At 40.1% G+C, this 25,263-nt stretch overlaps 1 protein-coding gene across 2 annotated transcripts in view; it reads left to right on the forward strand.

The window, feature by feature from the left end:
* LOC139473374 (uncharacterized) overlaps positions 1-5,197 on the forward strand; it is a 31,323-nt gene extending 26,126 nt beyond the window's left edge. Inside the window, exons 4-5 of one of the 2 annotated variants that reach the window (XM_071255926.1) lie at positions 4,265-4,403; positions 4,819-5,197. In XM_071255926.1, coding sequence (XP_071112027.1) covers positions 4,265-4,403; positions 4,819-4,829 — 150 coding nt within the window. In that variant the 3' untranslated portion in view covers positions 4,830-5,197. Of the gene's footprint in view, positions 1-4,264; positions 4,412-4,818 lie in introns of those variants that run through there. The other variant, XM_071255927.1, reaches the window with a different exon arrangement.
* The last annotated feature ends 20,066 nt before the right edge of the window (positions 5,198-25,263 follow it).

The raw sequence follows: 25,263 nt of genomic DNA on the forward strand, positions 1-25,263 counted from the left end.
AGCAAGACGTATGAATAAAACAATAGATTCACGTTTCACATTAACCTGCATAAATGTTTAACACGCATTGGTAATATGTATTAATTGAATACATTCACAAACATTCACACATGATCACTATATCAACCCCTCTGAGCCAGCGTGCTACATCACGACTTGACATTGGTCTCTGAAACCTGAGATTTCACAGTCTCAACAAGCCCTCTGAGCCAGCGTGCGACATCACGACTTGACATTGGTCTCTGAAACCTGAGATTTCACAGTCTCAACAAGCCCTCTGAGCCAGCGTGCGACATCACGACTTGACATTGGTCTCTGAAACCTGAGATTTCACAGTCTCAACAAGCCCTCTGAGCCAGCGTGCGACATCTAGACTTGACATTGGTCTCTGAAACCTGAGTCTTCACTGCCTCAACAAGCCCTCTGAGCCAGCGTGCGACATCACGACTTGACATTGGTCTCTGAAACCTGAAATTTCCCATCCAACACCTACTGGTTTCATCTTTGCCTCACAATCTTTTAATGGGACACAAATCGCCTTACCCCTACTAAATGTGCTTCCTTAAGTCCCCCTGAGACAGAAACGATGTCGGATACAACTACAAACAATCCCTTGTCACTGTTTTAGACATGTTCACGTCTTTGGCTGTCACCTTACCGACTTGTCACTTCTCCATTCCTTAAGCACCTTAAGTTGTGTTTGCGTTACTGCATGTCGCTGGGTATCAGTTTGAAGATAAACGCCTCGTAAACTTATTTAATTGCAGGTCATGTTTTCTTTTAATTCATCACACAATGTTTGTCGGACTTGGTTGAATGACATGTGGCTTTTTCTTCATCCCAGTGTGGTGTTTTTAGTGTCTCTCGGTGATTTCTCTTCGATCTAATCTCACGATCAGCTTCTGGAAATGAATACATTGAAGAGGGTGTCAGACAGCCCAAGTAGAGCTCCTCCCATTTTGAAATGAGAAAATGTCTGTCCTCTGCTCATTAACCATAGGATATCTGACTTTCTACACGATACATTTCAAGTGACCGTAGTCTCTAAGTGATCCTAAAAGGAGCCTGAAAGAGTTATATTCTGAAAAATATAAAAGTAGAAATATCTAAAAAGACGCTCCCAAATTATATATAATAGTTACATATATATAGCACGGGGTTTTCTTTTCTTTATGTCGGTTATTACCAACACACAAAATAATTTTTCAATCTAGTGTTTATAATCTTCTCTTTCCTTTCTTTCACTTAAAGGATAAACATAAACAATATTTAAAACACAGTCATTTGGCTGTAATAGATTAATAATATAATTACGTTATGACTATGAAATTAAAACCGGTTGATACTGTTTAAAAACAGTTCGACCTGTGAGTAATGTTCAGCTTAATCTCCTTAACCGCTGAATTTTATCCATTACATTATATTCAATCCATTCACGTTTCGAAAGTGCCATCTGGACTTCTACTTAAATTGATGACCAATTTGTATGCTTTAAGCGAATACATCTCCAAAACACAGGCTAACACAGCAGTCTCTGCAGACATGGCTGTCGGAAGTGACTGATCTCTTCTCATCTCAATATTAATGTCGATACGTTTTACAGATTGGTTTTCTGTTAAGATCTTCAGTTTTCAGATGGATGTCACGTGAATATAGTAAATTTAAAAGGGAAAAGGTGGAATTGAACTTGATCTGTTTGCATTTAGCTGAGAAATGTTGATATTGATTTCAGAGAATTCCTTTTAAAATCGATGAATATATTGATCCCAAAAGAATGTTTTAGGAAATGGGAAGTGAAATAAAGATGGTTTTCATTTACATAAAGTTTGGATTAGATGGGTAAAGGAAATACTTTAAATTGCAGTTACAGTTGCCAAGGCATCATCCCAACGTTCATGTTACATAGAGGATTATCTAGCATGAATAGATTACAATAGAAATCCCAGGTGCATATGGCATGTGTGTGCATGTGTATATCTGCGTGGTGTCAAGCAATAAGAGATGTTATACAAATCCAATTAGAGCTATGTTTTATTGCTGTTATGGGGGGCGGGGTGTAAAAATGGAATCATTCTAATGTTCTTTCTGCCGCGACGCGATGTTGACTGACAATACAGATGCTGACTGACAATACAGATGTTGACTGGCAATACAGGAGATTATATTTCCATGCTGTTGTATTCTGTCCACTATACTCACCTCAGTTATTGAGGAAAGCAGGGGGAGCGGCCGGTAATGATCGAGAACAAGCTGTATGTATGGCGTGAAACACAGAAACTGATCCATTGAAAAGAGAAACATTTGAAAAGAAAAAGAATGAATGACGGAATCGAATTACCACATTCAGTCGATTGGTCCCAGGGATGTTGATGGCAATGCGGTGATCCGTTAGGAGGAGATAAATATACAAACCTCAGTTATGGCTTTAGAAAGTATTTATTCAGTATCGGATCGTGTCATTATGACACGTGGCGCTGGCGACAATTTGGGGAGTAATACGCTTTGCAGATAACATAATAAAATAATGATGGTACTCCCCACAGTAGCGAGAGTGACTGAAGTAGCGTCATCAAACGGTGCCTGTCATATCAGACCACAGATATAATCCAACAACAAAGAAATCATATGTTCTCTGTTAATTCTTTCGTTTCCTTTGGCCTAGCTTCCCCCATATCATCATACGGCATCTCCAATAGAATCTCACTGTGAGGCTACACAAACTGTTCCAAAGGCCATGCCGAAAAAACAATCGATAATTTCTTAACTGGCAAAGTATTATTGGATGGCGAGGAATAAACTCGATGAGCAGTCCGAAGCTGCTGATTCTGATGTCGTCTACTGCGCTCAATACAGCTATCGCCGTTAATGGACGTCCCATGAGCACCATGTCAACACTGTACGGGGGACTTTTTCACCATTGTAATCAAACAAGTGTACATAGGAACATAAATCAATGACGAAATACACAAGGGACGAGAGAGACTATTGGTCACGTGATATGCTTTATGTGCACACGTCACATACGTCAAACATAAATCCGTGACGTAAACAACAAAGAACTGCAACAGCAGGTCCCAAATCACTTTTCCACAATGGAGCTGTAGAACCTGGTGATAAGTTGTCACACTGAACACAGCGCCCCATGATACGATTGACACCGAACTATTTGAGTTGTCAGGACGAACACGCCACCTGATTACACTATTGACACCGAACTATTCACGTAGAAATTACGAGTCGAATATGAAAGCTAAATGAATTCGCCGAGCAAGTAATTCTACTCCTATGTGAGAAAAACTCTGAATTTTTATGCGGCTTCATCACGTTAATGTATTGTGTCCCGGCTGGTGCCCTTTTAGCATGTATCGGCCTGCGATGTCAATTAATATCGTAGCACAGTGACATGGCATCGGCATTTTCTGTGATCATATGTCATAAAGCAGCATGGCGTTGGTGCCTCGTTCCATTCCTCGGAAGCTATTGCACAGCCGCCGAGTTTGTCTTATCGCTCGACTAGATTTAATTAAGAAACATTTGATTCGTTTCAGGGGAATAAAGTAAGTTGTTAAAGAGGAAAGCGCAGAATTGGTTCAGAATAATACATTATTGTTTGATTTTCGATTCATTTACTGTGAGCGTTGCAGACAGACGGGTACTGCTGCAGTTCTCGGTGGAGCGATACACGTTGATTGCATAAACACAGTTGGACTGATTCAATGACTGGTACAATTATTAAGACAAATACTACTCAAGAGAAGTTAAGGAACACTTGATGTTTTCATATGACTCTAGTTAATACGTCTTGCCCGGTGGGCTTGCAACACACAGCCTTCAAATTGTAGCATATTTATTTCAAAGTGACATAATTCCTTCGGCCTGGACTGGGGATACTGGCACAGTGATATTGACCATTGTTTCGACAATGTTATGGAGTGGTAATGACTATGATGTGGTATGGAGTGGTACTAGGCTGTGGCATGATTGGTATTCCCTTTATGAAAGGTACTAAATGACTATGATGTGGTGTGGGGTTATATTGACAGATGTGGCAATCAATGTTTCTACGAGTTGATATTCAGTGATATTGCCAATGGTATGGTATTGATTGGTACTAGCTATATGACGGGTACTGAATGGAATTGACTATGATGAAGTACTAAGGACTGATGTTGCATTCATTGGCATTGACTATGATGTGGTTTTGGGGGGTCTTGTGATATTCAGTGATATTGTCATGACACGGTATTGAATGGTTGTGTTCCAGCTGGTCCAGGAAGGCAAGTTGAACCCCAGTGTGCTGGCCGGGGGACAGGGCAGTAAGCCCGTGGAGAAGAGGATGTACATGGGCATCTGTATGCGGCAGTCTCACAACCACTTCATCCCATACCCCTGCATGAGGAGCGGTCAGTAGGGCTGGGTCGGGTCGGGTCGGGGCGGGGCGTGTCGGGGCGGGCTGGGGCGGTGTGGGCAGGGGCTGGTATGGGCTGGGGATTCGGGCTGGGCTGGATGTAGGGCTGTTGACAGCCGTGTCCTATATATAAGGACCATGGTAGACATGGTCTTGGGACTCATTTGTGACCTCATTAAAATCCAAAATATCATGAATATTTATGGCGATACCATAAAAGCATAATCTCGTATATTAGCAGCATCGTGAATGCTTTGACCTGGAACCTGTTCGCAGTTAGCCTTATGCAAATGGACAGGTTGCATCTCATCACGGCTCTCATATACGCAGTTTGTATTTCGATCATCAGTATACTAGTAAATCATGATTACATAACGATAATAACTAATATATATTTGTATCCATTTCAGGCCGCAAATGAGGTAGTGGCTGCACCAAATTGATGACATATCAGTTCTCTATTACGTCACCTCTTGTCTCGTGTGTATATTTCGCCATCTTTCCCCAACTGTCATGAAAGTACATCTGACTGAAGTAAATGGACTGCCGCAATAACCCCATCGATTCATTAGAAATTTCACATACATATTAATCTACAACAGTAGATTACCAAAAACAGCTGCATCTAAAGAGGAAAGTCCAGAACGGAGTGTGTTACAGCCGACGTCATAACAACATCGATGACCTTGAACTTGACCCACTTTGACCTGTCGCTCTCGTTAAGCCTCTGTATTAATAAGCCTCATGGAGAGTTTGTCATTGTTAATAAAGCATTGTTTTGCGTCACTATTTATGTGTTATGTTGTGAAATACTGTGAAGTTTTTCATTGCAGTTTCACACTCGCATAACGACAACTACTTTTGGTTATTCATTAATGAGAGGGGCGGTAGGGTAGCGTTCGTCTGTCATGCTGAAAACCCGGGTTCGATTCAGCACATTGGCACAATGTGTGAAGCCCATTTCTGGTGTCCCCCGCCGTGATATTGCTGGAATATTGCTATAGCGGCGTAAAACCATACTCACTCAAGCAGTCATTAATGAGAAGGTTGAATACCGTGTTGAGATATCTTTTTTCCACATCACAAATGATGGAGATCTGGAACAGAACTGAATATTACACGTCATTGTGTAATGCAATGCAAATCCTCTAATTCATAATTTATGATGCCGTTACTGTCAATCGGGAAAGTTAACAAAGACAGTTTGGGTCAAAGACAAAAGGTCCCACTTTCAGAATATATATATATTCTCAGGTTCCTCCTCAAATATATATGAGCGAGGTCTGATCACCATTCAAATACACTGTCAGAATATCTTTGTGACGTTTGACCAAAACAAACAACCAGCACATGGCAGGATATAAAAATACTGTTCAAACACACTCAATCACTACACCAACTCGCTGCATAGGTAGATCGTCGTTGGCAATAACTGACGAGTCGATCAGGGATTCGAACTCACAACAGTCGTATCCTGGCAGCTAAGGGACATAACTCGTAATCAACATCGATCTTGACGATCACCAGCGTCCTGTCTTGCATGACGTCATTGTTGTGTTTGATAAACAGAGTTGAACATCCCTTGATTAGGTAGTACTGTGGCGTGTCTGATCTTCATTCTATCTCGGCAGATGCACGAGGCATCGTTTTACTGTTCCGTCCCTACTCTATGACAAATTTAATTTTGTAATATTAATTAATACATTTATATCTTTAACTATCAATAAATCGAATTAGTGATATAAAAAACATGAATTATGATATGACAAATTGTTTTTAAATATCACAAATCCATTAAAGAATCCAATTTGTGAGGATAATAATGTATTATCCTTCATTGCATGTAAATAAACTAATGGCCAACCATATTATCTTTCACGGACATCACTCATTTGAATTCATGGCTGAATTTATTTCTGTGAATTATTAAAAAAGGTTTCAAGGCTTTACGCCTTTTAATATGATAAACGTGACATTTAACCTAATCCACAGAGGCAAGGGAACAAACAACCATAGTTAAGAGGTATTTTAATAATATAAATTCACCAAGAACTGAAGATATTTGTAATATTAACATACATCAGATATTTAAATATCATGAAATATTTCTTTAAATATAAAATCCATTTAGTGATATCATAAATACATTTATAAATTCATTTATTGATATCAAAAAATCAAATTTGTGACGTCATTTATTGGTTTACGATATCATAAAATTCGAACTATTTGTATGAATAATTCATTTTGTAATATCAGTAAATGAATTATTGATTTCATAACGTGTTGCAAACATGTAAGACGGGGCTTCATACAGGTGGCATATCACACAGCACACTACATCCACTTGTTCATATTGGCGTGGCAGTCATTGACGAGTTAGTGCATATGATCAACTTCTTTATCAAACAGTAGAGACATTCGATGTGGATTTGAACTCTACCATTTGCTGGGTGACGGCTGTGAATAAATAAGTTGTTCCATCCGTACAGTCTTGTCAGTGTATGCTATGTGCTTGGGTTATTGTGTGCCGCACTGTGCAACTAAGCAATATTTGTATAATATGCAATTCCGTATCCGAATAGATAGTGTATGACAGATGGGAGACAACACTTTTAGACGTATTACACCAGATGGGAATACTACCTTTACCATGGGAACACTTTAGCTAATTAGACAAGACAATTAGGTCTGGGTCACAATGGATGGCGTTCTACAAACTGTGTTGTCGGATGACTGCACGATTTGTAACAACAATTTGTTATTAAATATAGTAGAAGACGTAGAGAAAACCTATTTTGTTTCTGAAGGTATGTCAAATATTGGTACAGATGCGTCCTATTGACACCTATTCCCAATATGAACTCACCAGTTACTGCCCTGCCATCTGACGGAGCTAACGTTGGGCATGTTGCGCGCTGAATGGGTGACCAGCAACAACTGACTTGCGTGTCTACACACGCAGTTCCTACCACGATGATCCGGGTTAGAATTGATTTTAGCAACTAATGATTGTCGTAAGATGCGATTATTTGGAGGAGGAGATCAGACTTGGTCGACAAATGTCTTCGTATCCAATATGCGTAGATCGATGCTCAGGATGTCAGCCACTGGATTGTTTGGTCCAGACTCGGTTATTTACAGACCGCCGCAATACAGATGGACTATAGCTGAGAGCTGCGTTAAACAACAAACAAACAAACAAACACATACGGTTCCTGACACAAAACTGAACCCATTCGAGACGTTTGTCTAAATGAGGGGTGATACATCATGCCCAGTCGAAGATTCGAACCCGCACCTTCTGCGAGGCGATCCACCGCTTTAACCCCCGGGCTGCACCACCCTCCCTTCTGCTTGAAAATCCTTCTGTCAACATCAGGTAACATAATGCATACATTCAGCTTTGGGGAGCACGTGGACAATGTCAAAGCTATGCCGTTGACACAATGGACTAGGTCTTGATCAACACTTGGTAGAAACCTCTCTGAAGCTATGAATATGCATGACTGAAATTATTTCATTTCTTACGATATATTCATTATTATAAACATAAGCCTTGAAAGAAAACAGGTTGTTAGCTGAGATTAGATAAACAAAGGTGACCTCATTTTCGTGATCCTGACGAAGCAACTCAAGAAGCAATAATTAAGTCTGAGCTTGAGGGCTACAGTTCACTCGAGCAATCCCCAGGGTAATGGCACGATGTGGTAGCCAAAGCTCGATTGATTTGTCGTCAGAGTTTTTCAAAAAGTGGAGATCCGATTTTCAAGACTGCAAGATTTTGATATTTTCTCTCGGAAAATTTAATATCTCCTAAAATGAATGCTAATAATTAAAAATTATTGATTTACGAGTTAAAGGATTTCCCTTCTTCGCATACTATATCAGCGAGTTATTGTTACCATGGTTTCTAATTGACAGTTTCAGCAGGAAAATAGTTTATGAAATTCTTACAAAACGTATAAAGTATTTTAGAAGAAGGAATATCTTTAAGGAACAATAATTCGCCGGGACTACAATGATAGTGGGCTTCAACTGTAACAAAATGCGACATTTTATATTGGGTATGTACTTTCGAACCGGTCCCAGTTTGAAAATGATAGGCACGTCATGCCACTTGACAGTGCAGTATCACCTCGCCATGGCACCGGAAACATCTTTAAGTGTGTCCACACATAGAGCGAACAAAACAGTTCGAGTCAGCAATGTTGATGTCAACACGTTTCTCTATTTCTCTTCTTTCCTTTCTATAAAAAAAGTATTAATTATGAATAAGCATACAAGTTAATCTATGGGAGAGGGCGATCTAAGTTGGAATAACTTTTCTCCCAGTCCTTTGTATAAACAATGTTTTAACTAACTAAAGACACAAATAACCGTCGATGTGACTGAAGACAGTTACATACAGAACGTATAGTTTAGTACCGTATTAACATACAGAATGTACATTATGGTGCCGTATTTACATACAGAATGTACATTATAGTGCCGTATTTACATACAGAATGTACATTATAGTGCCGTATTTACATACAGAATGTACATTATGGTGCCGTATTTACATACAGAATGTACATTATAGTGCCGTATTTACATACAGAATGTACATTATGGTGCCGTATTTACATACAGAATGTACATTATGGTGCCGTATTTACATACAGAATGTACATTATAGTGCCGTATTTACATACAGAATGTACATTATGGTGCCGTATTTACATACAGAATGTACATTATGGTGCCGTATTTACATACAGAATGTACATTATAGTACCGTATTTACATACAGAATGTACAGTTTAGTACCGTATTTACATACAGAATGTACATTATAGTACCGTATTTACATACAGAATGTACATTATAGTACCGTATTTACATACAGAATGTACATTATAGTGCCGTATTTACATACAAAATGTACATTAAAGTGCCGTATTTACATACAGAATGTACATTATAGTGCCGTATTTACATACAGAATGTACATTATAGTGCCGTATTTACATACAGAATGTACATTATGGTGCCGTATTTACATACAGAATGTACATTATAGTGCCGTATTTACATACAGAATGTACATTATAGTGCCGTATTTACATACAGAATGTACATTATAGTACCGTATTTACATACAGAATGTACATTATAGTACCGTATTTACATACAGAATGTACATTATAGTGCCGTATTTACATACAGAATGTACATTGTAGTGCCGTATTTATATACAGAATGTACATTATAGTGTTGTATTTACATACATAATGTATTGTGTACAGTACCATATTTACATACAGAATGTACAGTATATCATACCATATTTACATACAGAATTCCGGTATACAGTACAATATTAAAGTACAGAATGTGCAGTATAAAATACTGTATTTAAATTAAGAATAAATATTTTTATAGTACAATATTTACATACAGAATGTGCAGTACATAGTATCGTATTTACATACAAATGTATGGTATATAGTACCATATTTACATAAAGAATGTAGAGTATAGTACCGTATTTACAAACAGAATGTACAGTAAATAATATCATATTAACATACAGAATGTCGAGTATAGTACCGTATTTACATACAGAATGTACAGTAAATGATATAATTACATCCAAATATTGAGTATAGTACCGTATTTACATACAGAATGTACAATCTACAGTACCGTATTTATAGAATGTAGAACATAGTACATAGTACCATATTTACATACATAATGTAGGGTATAGTGCCGTATTTACGTTCAGAATCTTCAGTGCAGTACCAAATTTACATATAGAATGTATAGTATAGTACCATATTTATATACAAAATGTAGAGTATAGTACCATATTTACATATAGAATGTATAGTACAGTACCATATTTATATACAAAATGTAGAGTATAGTACCGCATTTACATATAGAATGTATAGTATAGTGTCATATTTACATACATAATGTATGGTATAGTTCCTTATTTACATACAGAATGTATAGTGTATTACCATATTTACATACAGAATGTTTATTTCAGTACTATATTTACATACAGAAGGTATAGTATAGTACCATATTTACATACAGAATGTTTATTTCAGTACTATATTTACATACAGAAGGTATAGTATAGTACCATATTTACATACAGAATGTATAGTATATTACCATATTTACATACAAAATGTATAGTACAGTACTATATTTACATACGGAATGTATAGTACAGTACCGTTTTTACATGTCAATCTTGGAAGTGTATCAAATGGCATTTGCAAGTCATACTGCCATAACAAAATGGCTTATGCTCAAGTTAATGTTCGATTTGTTGCTAACCCCCGAGGTGGACAGAATTTAGTTTTCAACGGACACAGATTCCGAATTAAGAACAGAAGAAACACCACCATACGTTGCTGCAGGAAGGACTGTCCGGCGACAGGAGAGAAGTGTGGAACCATTTTGGGACCCTGGGTTCCAGGACAACCAATCAATCAGAAGGCTGGCACTCCAAGCTGAAGAAATCGGGTCCAAGTCATCCAAATATCTTTAAATTTATTGACATTATCAAGAATGAACAATCACGCTCAGAGACATTATGGTTGCAAATTCATGCCGGAGGACGACTGCCACCAAATTGACGACAACATCCTGATAGAGAAGGACAACTTGTTGACTGGCAGACTGACACCAATTGAATAGGCTGACGCTGTGGCTGAATATTTTGGATTGTGAACTGAATATTTCTGCTGTGAAGTGAATTTGAAATGTATATTTATTTATGCAATACGTAAACTATCAGTATGACATATATGAAATTTTATGAAATATATGCTTCTGTAAAGTGAATGTACTGTTGAAATGTATACGAAATTTTATGAATCTAACAGATAGTAATTTTCTCTTTATAGACATGCAACAGACTATAGGTAATCCCCCTATTGTTACCCACTGAACCACGGCTGACTGCATCTGTACCCTGTAACAACAGGGGAGGGCACAGTGAGGTGTTCCCACCTGGAATAGTGTGCGGGGTTAACATAATTCACGCGCTCGGCGATGACTGACGGTCATGCGCAGTGCGTGTAAAACCATTCTAACAAAGACGACTCATCCAGTTTGCGCGCAGCGACAGTAAATTACGATTTTGTGTCTATTTTACTGCCCAAGTCCTTGAAATGTCTTTTGAAAATAATGGTTTATTTAAATCCTATTACATAATAATAAACCTGCATCCGCGTGTCACAATTTACGGTGTTTATCAAGATTTAGGCTACGCGACTTTTGCACTTGCTACAGTAAATAACGCTATTCAAGTTACAAGTCCATTCATCGATTTTTTTCTTGATATTTACGGTCTTGAGATCACGACCGACCAGTGTATTTGTCGCAGGTTCCCTAGAAAAGAGGAAAGCCCTTCGTCCATACATGTCGGGAAACAGTTTAAATTATCGCAACGTTGAGACCATTTTGGGATGAAAGGAACTGCTGTGTCTCTTTGCATCACAGGCAAATAATCCCCTGCCGAACGTATGCCATCCTCTTGAAGGCGCTAAAGCTATATCTGTTAAGCGAGTGATCACCATCTGCAAGCGTCCCGTAGATTCAGATACAAACTTAATTTGTAGAAACGTCGTAGACCGGGCATGTTCGGTGGCTTTGATCTTTCTTTTTTTCCTCTGGTGAACTTTGCAGAGGTTGAATTGGAAAGATACAACAGTTTTCACAATTCCCTGTACGTTGTCATTTTGGTAATTGAATGGAGAAGATATTGATCACTGTGACAATACGCAGTGCCCACATATATGTTTATATCAACACTAACACGAAATGAATGCGGACATAAATGTCGCCGAAGTCAAGGATTGTATAGTTTATGAATAAAAAAAACTTTCTAGAGACTAAAGTTAATATGTTATTAAATATCTCTGACAAATGTTTGTGAGATTAATGTCCTGTGACATTTACCATACCGCTCTAATAGATTGCTTCAGTTCAATATCAGACGGACATTAAAATGCGCTTGAAACGTCAATGTATTTTGCAAACAACGAATTTAAGAAGTCGCAGGGTAAAGTTGACTCACAAAATTACGCAAATATTTGCTTACTTGTTAATTCCTAACAGCGATACCAAGTATTGACTTCAAACAAGCAGTATAGATTGCGAGTTTCAATCAATCAACAGCCCGATGACATCAGATCCAGCTGTCTGGGTTGGATGTAAAGTTTCTGTTAACGCGGGATGGGAATAACAAAACACTGGGAGACAACTCTGTCCTTGTAATGACAGAAATGAGGCATTCTGGGATGACATGAATCAGATATGATTGTCAATATATAAATATATATATATATATAGTGTGTATAAACAAATGCGCTGATTTTGTTTTCTTTTTATTTGCCGATCGTGAAATCGAAGTGCTGGTTCCTTTTATGGAGGGCGGAACTTGCCTTTGTTGTGTACTCGTGGTCCTGAATCTGGAACTGACTTCACATTGGTGTTGATATTAATGTAGTCATCATCCTTCTGTTCTCTTAGATGTTTTTTTTTTAATTCGATAAAACGAAACGACATGCATACACGGACAGTGCGTTTCTACTTTGTGGCCTTGATGCAGGACATTAAAACCTCATTGCAGCGGTGGATGTTTGTGAGAATGTTACACAAACCTCGTTTGGAACAAACAAAAGCAGTTATTGCCTGGACTCGCGCTCCACAGAGTAGCGTCATTATGGTGACACCGAACACTTGGAATAGGTCCATATACAGCATCAGATATATCCAGGCCAACAAACCTGATCTTGTCCCTTTTGATAATTCCAATGAAATCAGTTATATCACTGAATTTTCTGTCCCTTTTGACAGTAATGTGATTGACAAGATTGAGACAAAAAAATGGCAAATATGCAGACCTCGCTTGCATACCAAGTACCAAGTTGTCCGACTCCCCATTGTTCTCGGTCCCATTCGCTGTCTGGACTACGTGTAGAGGGGGCAAGGGCCCTGAGCTGATGATGAGCCTAACCAGGCTGACTGTGCCAGGACCACCCAAACCCTCTTTGCTGCATTTTTTTAAATTTTAATCTGTAAATAATAAATACAATAACAACAACAACACCAACAATGCAACCTCAACAACAACAACATTGAGAGAGTACCCGGGTTTGCTACCAGGAATACAGCCCTTCTGACAATCTAGATAAGGGCCCTGAGCTGATGATGAGCTTAACCAGCCTGACTGTGCCAGCGTGGTGCGGTGATCTAGAACACGAAACCACTACCAGCAGATCCTGGAACGGAAGAGAAGCAACTCTTGGATAAGTGACTACATTCCTAATTGGCCGTTTCCAGTTTGGCCTTGACATTTGTTATTTTTGGGGTAGACAAATTTCGGGGTAGACAAATTCTACAAGTTGATTTACATCCGTAAGTAACGACGTTACGCATGCGCACCATAACCGGATATGGTCCTGATCTGTAGCTCATTTCTTGGCCGCCGAGTGTTGGTAAAAGCGCCCAGCTTGCCGCGTGAACTAACAGTGGAACCAGTTTACTTGGATTGCCGGGCCAGCAGTTACCTAAGGAATGGGACTCAGGGAATGAATACTATCGACACAAGTTATCACAGACATAAATTCTCGAATAAAGAAAACCGTTTGTGTGGAACCTAGTTCAGTTGGCTGCAACACACTTGCTTCCAGCATCATATTCTTAGCCATTCTTAGTCTAAATGCCTTTGTTTTGGATATCTCAACTACAGTAAGTTTACACCGTGGTTTATCAAAACGTCCGTTTCAACCCAAATTCCTAACATGTTTTTGTGGGATTGTGGGAGGAAGTATTTACGTCGTGACTGAAGCTTACAAAATGCTTTGATGAATCCAAGTGTTTATGGAAATAGTACGAGAAACAACTATCATCCTAAATACATCTGACTTAATGTTCATAAATAAAGCTGGTATTGTGGAAAATACAACCTGATTAAGTGTAGTGAAGTGAGCTATAGGAGTTGTTCACACGAAAGAAAAAACCTCATTCCCCCGACTGTTGAACGTTCTTGAGCTAGCGGGGTGATGGATTGAAAGCAAAACTATCTGCGGCTAGTTGCAATAGGCTGAGTTTTGAAATCATTAAAATCTCAAAACTGTAAAATCAGCCTCAGAAAAAGACCCGATGATACATTTCATAGGATTGGCAGAATTTCTTTTCATGTCTTCGAAATATCATTGTCTTTTTTTATGTCGGGCGATCCACCTTTTTACTTTGATATGGAGTAGCTGAGTGACCCAAGTGCATCTGCTCTGACATTCCGTTTTAAGCATTGACAGCTGATAAAGTTTAAAAGGTTTACATAAAAATATCAGAGCTTTGAACTGTCTTGTATAAAACATGCTCGTGAGAGTCAACACCTGACAAAATGGGGAGTTTAAAATCAAACTATATGACATTCAGGGGCGTCCATGAGACAAGCTGCAATTAACGGTCACGGGATTCAGACCAGGTGCCAGGAAGCAGTTCTTACCATGATTAGGAGCACTTTCGGGAAAGTCAATTCGACAAAGGCGGGGAATAATAATACGAAGGACATCAAACGTACAGACAATGTGTCAACCAGACATGTACTGTCATTATTTAATTCCAAGGTCAGCCTAACCTCGTAGTCTCTGCACTCTCATCCCCAGGTCAGCCTTGCCTCGCACACTCTACACTCTCATCCCCAGGTCTGCCTGGCTACTCACCCACTACATCCGCATCTCCAGGTCAGCCTGGCTACTCACGCTCTACATCCGCATCTCCAGGTCAGCCTGGCTACTCACCCTCTACATCCGCATCTCCAGGTCAGCCTGGCTACTCACGCTCTACATCCGCATTTCCAGGTCAGCCTGGCTACTCACCCTCTACATCCGCATTTCCAGGTCAGCCTGGCTACTCACTCTCTACATCCGCATCTCCAGGTCAGCCTGGTTACTCACGCTCTACATCCGCATCTCCAAGTCAGCCTGGCTACTTACCCTCTACATCCGCATTTCCAGGTCAGCCTGGCTACTTACCCTCTACATCCGCATTTCCAGGTCAGCCTGGCTACTTACCCTCTACATCCGCATCTCCAGGTCAGCCTGGCTACTCACCCTCTACATCCGCATTTCCAGGTCAGCCTGGCTACTCACCCTCTACATCCGCATTTCCAGGTCAGCCTGGCTACTCACTCTCTACATCCGCATCTCCAGGTCAGCCTGGCTACTCACGCTCTACATCCGCATCTCCAGGTCAGCCTGGTTACTCACGCTCTACATCCGCATCTCCAGGTCAGCCTGGCTACTCACCCTCTACATCCGCATTTCCAGGTCAGCCTGGCTACTCACCCTCTACATCTGCATCTCCAGGTCAGCCTGGCTACTCACCCTCTACATCCGCATCTCCAGGTCAGCCTGGCTACTCACTCTCTACATCCGCATCTCCAGGTCAGCCTGGCTACTTACCCTCTACATCTGCATCTCCAGGTCAGCCTTGCCTCGCACACTCTACATTCTCATCTCCAAGTCAGCCTGGCTACTCACCCTCTACATCTGCATCTCCAAGTCAGCCTGGCTACTCACCCTCTACATCCGCATCTCCAAGTCAGCCTGGCTACTCACGCTCTACATTCTCATCCCCAGGTCAGCCTTGCCTCGCACACTCTACACTATCACCCCAAGGTCAGCCTGGCCTCGCACACTCTACACTCTTATTCCCAGGTCAGCCTTGCCTCTCACACTTTACACTCTCATAGCCAGTTCAGCCTGGCCTCTCAAACTCTACACTCTCATAGCCAGTTCAGCCTGGCCTCTCACCTTCTACTCTCTCATCCCCAAGTCAGCCTGGCCCCACACACTATCATCCACAGGTCAGCCTGGTCTCGCACCTTCTACACTATCATCCACAGGTCAGCCTGGTCTCGCACCTTCTACACTATCATCCACAGGTCAGCCAGGTCTCGCACCTTCTACACTATCATCCACAGGTCAGCCAGGTCTCGCACCTTCTACACTCTCATCCACAGGTCAGCCTGGTCTTGCACCTTCTACACTACCATCCACAGGTCAGCCTGGTCTTGCACCTTCTACACTACCATCCACAGGTCAGCCTGGTCTCTCACCTTCTACACTACCATTCTCAGGTCAGCCTGGTCTCTCACCTTCTACACTCTCATCCCCAGCTCTACCTGAACATGTTACACTCTCATCCTCAGGTCAGCCTGGTCTCGCACCTTCTACACTCTCATCCTCAGGTCAGCCTGGTCTCGCACCTTCTACACTCTCATCCTCAGGTCAGCCTGGTCTCGCACCTTCTACCCTCTCATCCTCAGGTCAGCCTGGTCTCGCACCTTCTACACTCTCATCCCCAGCTCTACCTGAACATGTTACACTCTCATCCTCAGGTCAGCCTGGTCTCGCACCTTCTACACTCTCATCCCCAGCTCGACCTGAACATGTTACACTCTCATCCTCAGGTCAGCCTGGTCTCGCACCTTCTACACTCTCATCCCCAGCTCTACCTGAACATGTTACACTCTCATCCTCAGGTCAGCCAGGTCTCGCACCTTCTACACTCTCATCCTCAGGTCAGCCAGGTCTCGCACCTTCTACACTCTCATCCCCAGCTCTACCTGAACATGTTACACTCTCATCCTCAGGTCAGCCAGGTCTCGCACCTTCTACACTCTCATCCTCAGGTCAGCCAGGTCTTGCACCTTCTACACTCTCATCCACAGGTCAGCCTGGTCTCGCACCTTCTACATTCTCATCCCCAGCTCTACCTGAACATGTTACACTCTCATCCTCAGGTCAGCCAGGTCTTGCACCTTCTACACTCTCATCCTCAGGTCAGCCTGGTCTCGCACCTTCTACACTCTCATCCCCAGCTCTACCTGAACATGTTACACTCTCATCCTCAGGTCAGCCTGGTCTCGCACCTTCTACACTCTCATCCCCAGCTCTACCTGAACATGTTACACTCTCATCCTCAGGTCAGCCAGGTCTCGCACCTTCTACACTCTCATCCTCAGGTCAGCCAGGTCTCGCACCTTCTACACTCTCATCCCCAGCTCTACCTGAACATGTTACACTCTCATCCTCAGGTCAGCCTGGTCCTGCGATCACCACCATCTGCCCGTTTATCCCTGGTTAACGCATTCCTTTAAAGTTCAGAAGTTTAACATGGATCGTGAGATTACATGTACTCAATTCTTATTGATCACTTCCAAATGAGAAATTAATGATTAAAGTGACTGAGGGTGGCTTATTTTTTATAAATCGTTGTGGGTTTTCGAATCTTACGTATATTAGGATCAAGTTCAAAAGACTCCAAAATGACACACACAGTCGTCTAAAGCGCCACTATTCACTGTGTGAGCTGTAGGTTCGAGTCACTGGTTATGGGTTGGAATCCCATCTTCGCCCTGATTATGTATTTATATTTGTCAGCACCATACACATGTATACACATGGACCACTGGTATTTTCCTTAACTCACAATATCATAGTAATTGTTTGAATTTTTATTCTATTGAAGTTGAAATGGACTATAAAAGCCATAAGAATAATCATTTGTATCATAAAAACCGTGATGTCATCGTATCCCAATTGTGTGGGGCGATGCTCATGATGTCAATCACTGGATTGTCTGGTCCAGACACGATATTTACAGACCGCCGTCATATAGCTGAAATATTGCAGAGTGCGGCGCTAAACAACACACAAACAAACCTGTTCACGTTTGTGTGATTTTCTACCTTAAGTCCGAAGATTTAATGTGTAAAAGTATATTGAAGCCAAACATGAATATTATGATATCAGCATAAATGTATGGAAAATAAACTTCACCAAATACGTTTTTGTTGAGTATATTATTATCCTATCCTATCTTGGAGTGGAGTGACAAAATATCAGTGACTGTTTTGCACTGACCATTCAAGCTCTATGTACACTCTGACGTCAAGATATTACTTAGGCGCATGCTCCACCTCTGTGTTTTTTAGGTAAACAAACGAGCTTTTGAAACACCGATTTGCAGATTTCACTGAACACGTAAGTGCATATTTGTAATCTGATTGGAAAACAATGAAGAAGTTTGTACACGATTATCCTGAGCAGCATTCCGTAGTGGATCGAACCAGCACGCCATCACAGCTTCTTTCCATGGTACACCCAAGGAGGCACTTAAGAATTCCAAAGTAAAACTTTACATTCTCGTCCTGAAATCTACTTATTTTGGGAGATTGGGAATAGGAGTTCTCAAAATACAACCAGTTTTTACAATTAGAAAATACGTTTCTTTTGTGCAGTATGTTAGCTCAGAAAATACAAGCCTTTAAACTTATTATAGGTGAATCCGAATGTGTACTGCAAGTTGAGAAAATTGATCGATTGTATGTACACGCTAGTGAGAGGGTTGTGAGACAATTACATTGCCGTTCCGTCGATTTCTAGACAATTTACATAGTATTAGTTCTGTAGTGTCGGGTCGTCTTTATCTGGGTCCATGTTACGTACGCAATTGGTAATTAATTGTAAGTATACAGTGTCAGTATGTAAACTGTAGGCTTCCTCTGCAGCCATGTACCTATCTTCCTTCATGGCATACTTCTGGAAACTCTCTCACCATCTGTATCTCGAAATTCTTAATTTTACACGCTACACATCAATCATAACGTGGGGGAAGGCGTCAAAATAATCAAAAGTTAAATGCTAAAAATTGTCTCAGCTATTTTTTTGTTATACTTATAAACTGCCTGGCAAAAGAAATTATACACTTGAAAATTGGATTTGAGGAAAACATTACAAACGTTATCAAAACGTTACTAGGCTGAAATAGCCGCCCACACACTGCAAACGTCGGGTCCAAAACAAGTTTAAATAGCAATGCTCATCTTACCAGTAACTTTTAATGTCCGTTTTGATGTTGTTGCTTATAAGTTGGGCATATGTTCGGACACCGCCTGATCCATGCCAGCAGAAAGTGTGGTACCTTCAAACTCAAAGACACTTCTTTACGTGTACTTTGTTGCGATGTTAATAAGTTCAGTCGCCAATTATTATATTAAATGAATTCTAGTCCACATTGGCGACTTACTTACTTTTGAAGTGAAAATAAAGACGTCAATTTGTACTTCCCTCTTAAACTTTAAACTGCTAATTAGGTATGCAAATATCCCAACATTTCACAACAGGGCGTGTAAAGAAAAACAACAACTTTGCAGTATTTGAATTTAAAGATGAATATAAAAAATATATAAAAAATACAAAAAAAAGTTTTAGAAAGCTTTTTGGGTCCAACTTCAGTCCAACTAAACACAGTTACACTTTATGTCTGTTTGTCTGTTTTAGTCACGTGGTTCTGAACATCACAAAGTCAAGAAAAGAATATTGTCAAAGCTGCTTTTGCCTTTAAGCGTAAAAACACATATCTTGTAACATTTTGTCTTCTAGACTTGAACAAATCACAGAAGCCATCCCACCTATCTAGGAATGTGAACGGAGAAGGAAACATCAAGTTTGAATACACGAATACTGATGTGTGAATTTTATATGTGATATCCGACGACACCTGTCATATTAGCACTATAATTACATAACGTTTCTTATTGTAGGATTAACATGAACATGTCAAATATTGATGCTTGGAGAATTTGTGAGATCGGGAATGTGTTGGTGGGTGGGTGACACAAGGATTGGTTAAGACATTGAAGATCAAAGGAGGACATATGTTTCAAACATCACGTCCACAGAACAAGCGTCACTCTTCACATACTTGCAGAAAAACCACAAGATGCTGTTGGAGTCGCGCTAACACATTGTTTATACGCTCCCGGCGCTGACCACAATACTTAATCATCTGACCAGCATGGTCAGGCAACTGATACATCCCTCAAAGAGATTAGATTAATATTGCAGCGTTAATCTGCTGATTGCAAGGCAGGACATCGCAGAACTCTGACACCACATACTTACCTCCAAGGTACACACCGCGGACTTAGTGTGCAGGAGGGCGACCACAAGTCGGAGAGAATGTTTGTGGTGTTCACTGTAGTGTGTTTTATTGATAATGCACATCGCCTTAAGCGAAAGTTATATATTTGTGAATAGGTGTGACAATAATAGTTTGTGACGTCATGAATTTCAAAATAAATTAGAAAACATGAAGACCCGTCTCCGAGTGCAAACTGATCGCGTGACGGTTACTTGGTGAATGCAGATGTCACATGGTGGTTGCCATAACGCGTGACGTGTATTCTCTCAGCGACATTGTGGTATCGAGCCGAGCCTTGTTTTGAAAGCATTGTTCTTTGAATGATACTGCATGAAGTCAATAGATGCTGCCATCATGGCATTCAAAGTGTGTTACTCGAAACTGTATGCTAATGACCTGGTACACCAAATGAACTTAATTGTATAGTGTTGAAGGAATATTGTCCTTTCATACAAGCACGCAAAAAGAAAATACTTCACGTACACTAAATTTATTTTAACATAATACGATGTCAAGATGTTGCAAAACGTTGACCGTATCTGCCCATCACACAAATAAACTTGAGAGATGTATATTTAGAACAGGGCAATTGGAATAAAAACCCATTTCTCGTCATTTCTGTTTTATTCTGACTTTAACACAACTGCCCGTATTTTACCACGGAGTCTTTTTCTTTGCTTCATGCTATGCTAGCGAATTTTCAGCATTTTGAGAAACAAATGTTTTAAAATGGCGACCTGTTCATTTTGATAATTAGTTTATGATGAGAAACACTGAATATTGTTTTTATGTCCTTAGCTTTGCCGAATTCTCAATTTCATAATTGAAACTGTCTACCGAGATATCAATATTTGATGAGTCTCAAGGTAAATACTGTTTCCATCTCCCGTTCAGGGCGTATCATTGCGATTGGCATTTCTGTACCACTTTCCTAACAACTGACCCAGACACAACTGTCAAAAGCCGTCAGCTGAACAGACCTGGAATCTCCTGGGATAGTAGATAATATATGTAATCAGCACCACTGACTCTTTCCTCGAGCTGTTTAATTTTCATTTATACATTACCCGAGTTGAAGCCTTCGGGGAACCTGCCGACGACTACCAAAGCTTTCCTCGGGGTTACAGCGGACTGAGAAGTATTGCTACAAACAGCAACTTCTGCGCGGGGTCATCTTTATGTCTTCATATGTCCAGATCCAGGGTCCACGGGTCCTATTAGTGGTTTTAGTTTGATAAAAGTATAATCAATGAAAGAGTAACATGATCAAATACTTACTTTTCATTATTATTACACCCGTGAAGATCCGGGTTTCAGTAACACATGCTTGCCGTGAAAGGCGACTACGCTTGCCGTTAGAGGCGACTAACGGGATTGGGTGGTCAGGTTCGCTGACTTGGTTGATTCATGTCATCGTATACCGTATCACGATGTCAGTCACTGGATTGTTTGGTCCAGACACGATTATTTACAGACCGCCGTCATAGAGCTGGAATATTGTTAAGTGCAGCGTTAAAAGAACAAACAAACAAACAAAAACTTATCCTATTTAGAGGCAAGTCACTCCAATCACATGAGATCTGCGGATAATGCCCTTGCGTTTACAGAGGGAGAAGATGGACTCTATAGGCCTTCTTTTCTATTTTTAAAAATGAAATTTTAATCAAATTCAAATCTCAAAATATAACTTCTCCTTTTCAGTTTGGAGGGAAATAGTTGTTTTAGTTGTTTTACAGCAAATTGACAGGAAAAGAGATATCTGACGTGTGGTACCAATATATCAAGCTATCCTGGTCCTGGTCATATCCTGGTGACTTGGTGCACTTCGCGAGGTAAGGTCCGACTTATTACAATATAGATGAGGTCGTCTTGACTGGGCGCCGCCATTTTATTTGGAGGTTATGCGAGTTGGGTCAATCGGAGAGACATAGAAGGGACATCACTCGTAATAGCCACTGGTGGCGCTACGATCGAGCCACGAAGTTCAAGCCTAGTTCGTCAAGGGCGGAAACTGGTGGTAGTAAGCAATCGTTCAGATAACATGAAGGAGACATGAAGGAGTATACGTTGCCAGGAAACTTAATGATGGTAAGAAGAAAAGAAAAGACAATAACGTCATGCTATGTATTAAAACCTTAAGCAGACACTTTCATTTCTGAAACAAGAAATACTCGTTTAATATAAAAAAATCTTCATGACAGTATGCTAAAATGATTTAAAATCATAGAACTAAATATGTTTAAGCTATTCATTCTAAAGTACATAATATTTTCCAGGTGAATAGGCAAAATGTTACTCTGCCCGTTGCAGGAGCCATACCCTATGTTGGGGGACAGCACTTCTGAGAACATTTAATTAGGTAGTGTTCCACAGTTTCAGAAGTCTCAAAATTGCAATGGCCACGCTTAGAAGAGACCATCCTATCAGTGTTACTCGTGTAGACATTAAGCCCACAGCGTCCAAGTCGTAGTTGTGTCAAAATGACCTCATCACGCCCTTTATGGCGGCCAATTTTATGAACAGAGTTTACAGATGGCCTACGTTTGTTCTTATGTCGGCCGGTACTGCCAGCATTCCACCATTGTTGCCAACTTATTGAAAGAGATTTCGATAAATCTTTAGGGCTTAGTCGAAAATCTAATACATCATCTTCAGGATTTTATAATCCAGATTTGGACAATTGTCTGCGATTTTATTCCCATGTATTCCAACATGCTGGAACCCAAACAATATCGCATGCTATGTACTTCCTGTTTAGAAAGGTATCTGATTGTAATATCTCATGAACAATGTCATCTCTAGGTCCATTTATACCAGCTTCTATAGCATTAATTGCTGCTGCCATGGAATCTGTAATACTCATTGCTTCATGGCCATTTACCCATCTGAGGGCTTGAAAAATGGACAAAAGTTCAGCTGCAAAAAATGACAGATAATCAGGGAATATCATCAGTGTATACATGTGTGAAATTATAATAACGTTCAGACAGAAAGTCTTCAGATATTACTTTTATTATGTTTTGGACCATTCTCATATTTACAATTAAATAGTGTTGACAACTCCAGGCTTGAGCAGGAGCCACTGAACAGCTGAAAACAATTGCAAAGTCGATTCTGAGCAGCCAATCGCTGTATGTTCAACCCAGACGGAATTTTGTCATGAGACCTGTCACACATGACATATTCCCACGCAGTCATTTACAACCCCTATGAATTCTTGGTTCTTACACACATGGCGACCATCGCCAGGTCAAGATAAGACCAGGGTCTTGTGAAACAATGACATGGTTGGACATCTGGACATCTCTGGAACTTTGGTTAAATACCAGCGCTCAAATCAAAGTAAATATCACGAAACGTCAGGCTGTGCTTGGATAGCAATTCAGAAGTAACTACCCATTACATTTTATAATTATTTATTAATTATTTTTCTCACGAAAATATACAAAGCATATTCCATCGTTTTAAATCTTCCAGAATGAACTTAAGCGGGAGTTTAGACAGATTTAGAAACATTTGGTCATCATGTCATACACTCTTTCTGTAACACGGAAGACATTGTTTGTTTTCTGTTTGTAAAAAAAATATGAAATGCAACAAATAAAACACAATAACACTATAGTTTTTGAAATACGCTTTAACATATTGACGATCTTGTTACATGTACTGTACAAATGTGTTATATGGTGTGACCATGTAATTCTGATCAACTCTGATCAACACTGACACTATTTCCCATTTATAGTGCCCGAGACTTAGAATAATATCGTCTTGTGATCATCATCGTTACTGATTTTGATTGGGATATCTTAAATCCCCAGTTTGAACACCAGGCACTGATTTTACTTCAGCAGTTGGGATAGAGTCCAAGACAATTGCCAATGATGCTGGAAGCGATGGGTGTTTTCCTGGTTTTGGTACTGGAAGTATTACAGCATGTCTCCAGGTTTTAGGCATGGAACAACTTAAATCAAGAATAAATCAAGAATAAATCCCGAATAACATGTAGAGCAGAATCTGCCATATGCTTAAACATGTCATGCCATAGTTCATCTGCACCAGGTGACGAGTGATGTGTTCTTGCTATCACTGCTTTAAGTGAGTGAGTGAGTGAACGCAGCTACTTTCCAACATGGCAGAAAAGGTTGTTTCAAAGACTTGTTTATATTCTCTTAAATCTGAACTGCTGACAGATTTCAATTGTTCAACAAGAGCATTAGACTTTTGTAATTAGTTTTCCAGAGTCCCATTACCGGTAAAGGCGGTCGAATATTTGTCCCACTGATCGTCTACACCTGGTCATGATATTAGTGAATCTATTGATATTTGAAACATATTCTCGCCAGTTTGACCGTTAAGTAAGACGAATGATACGTTGGAACATGGATAGTTTTTTACGGCAGTCAAATCACATGGCAGTGAAGAGTGACAAACCTCATTATATTCTTTTCTTGCGATGTTCGCCTTTTTGCAGTTATCATTCCACTAAGACTTTGGAGAGAAAGACGATTTATTTCATAGATACGTTTCCAATGGTTACCATTTTAATTATTTGTGTTATGACATTTTTGTGATGTGTTCAGAGCATATATACGAAAAACAGTTCCTATCAACCTTCTTGAATTTCCACCGAGGGACACAGGTGGAGACTTGACTGTTACAGTCATGTCACTCCCTTACCTTTAGAAGATGATCCTGGTCTGTCTTGACGAGCGGTTCAGAAGATTGGTAACTTCCTCAAGTCACATAGTCCAAATCATCATTCATGATCATTGCAGTATTATCAACACATTTCTGTGATCACAGTTACGTGTTCCCTTAAGTATATATTTATAGATGTC

This window comes from Haliotis cracherodii, unplaced genomic scaffold (assembly GCF_022045235.1).
Source record: "Haliotis cracherodii isolate W230 unplaced genomic scaffold, xgHalCrac1.p SCAF_28, whole genome shotgun sequence".
In the NCBI taxonomy this organism is placed as follows: Eukaryota; Metazoa; Mollusca; class Gastropoda; order Lepetellida; family Haliotidae; genus Haliotis; species Haliotis cracherodii.